The sequence below is a fragment of the Priceomyces carsonii genome (genome assembly GCF_900007245.1).
Source record: "Priceomyces carsonii strain CBS4050 genome assembly, scaffold: Debaryomyces_carsonii_scaffold_5, whole genome shotgun sequence".
Lineage (NCBI taxonomy): Eukaryota > Fungi > Ascomycota > Pichiomycetes > Serinales > Debaryomycetaceae > Priceomyces > Priceomyces carsonii.
In genome coordinates, this window is record NW_026946678.1 from 823,038 (window position 1) to 824,057 (window position 1,020).

Below are 1,020 nucleotides of genomic sequence, written 5' to 3' on the forward strand. Positions count from 1 at the left end.
CGATATCGTAGCGCAGAGGGATTGCGATATTGCATTGGTAGCGCCATCTAATTCCGTGGATATAGATATCCCCGTTTGTGATATTGATCCACAACAAGAGAATTTTGGTATTGACTCCACCAGCGTGGAAGAGGCAAGGATTTATCTTGCGAGACTTAAACTTGCTAATGCTCCACCAAATGAGCAGAAACAAGGTGAAATCTATTTGACAAAATTGGAAAGACAAGTAGATGAAAATGAGAATGGTAGTACCCTTTATCTTCAAACATTACGGAATTCAACAATTCATTTTGGGTCAAAACTAGACCGCGTTGTTAATTATTTACATATTGATGAAGATAACCAAAACCCTACTTCATCTATAGATTTTGGGAACAATGCTTTAAATCAATTATATGCGTTGATAAGAAGTGATATAAGACGACTTGAAGATAGAATGGATCGGAGGCTCGATAGAATGGATCGGAGGCTCGATAGAATGGATGGGAGGCTCGATAGAACGGATCGTCTCACAGATAGCCAGAGAGGGATGGTTAAAAATGGTTTGTTAGCTGCAGGTGGTAGTGAGGACTCTGGAAACTCATATAAGCCTATTTGCAACGATAACGGAGAGTATCCCGGAGAAACTAGCTACCTTCAAGAAATAATATCTCTAGACCAAATAAATTCAATGACTAGCAGTACCTTGGATTTGTATTTAAATTTTTATAACCTAGGAAGGAGTCGATTAATCGCAGAAAAGAAAGGTAAACTTATTAGATTTTTGGGAATCAACGAAAAGGTTATGATAACACAGAAAACAATCCATGGTGCTACACCTACTTGAACTTCGATTATATTTGAATGAGCTTGAACAATCCTGTCAATTGATAAACGTGCAGCAATTATTTTATGTGGCTATGACTCCTAAAAAGAAAAATCCATCTACCACTTATGGCTCAAAGCCGTGAGCTTACGGAACGAATACAGACTTAGTATCCTAAGATACTAAAAGCGATTTTACTTGCAAATTTCTATTTT

General features: G+C 37.5%; 1 protein-coding gene across 1 annotated transcript; it reads left to right on the top strand.

Moving 5' to 3' along the window:
* Nucleotides 1–436: 436 nt before the first annotated feature.
* Nucleotides 437–826, top strand: PRCAT00004759001 (uncharacterized protein; the record flags this gene model as incomplete). Its single annotated transcript, XM_062954777.1, has 1 exon — nucleotides 437–826. The coding sequence occupies one exon, from the start codon at nucleotides 437–439 to the stop codon at nucleotides 824–826; it is 390 nt and encodes a 129-aa protein (XP_062811446.1).
* Between the last annotated feature and the right edge of the window lie 194 nt (nucleotides 827–1,020).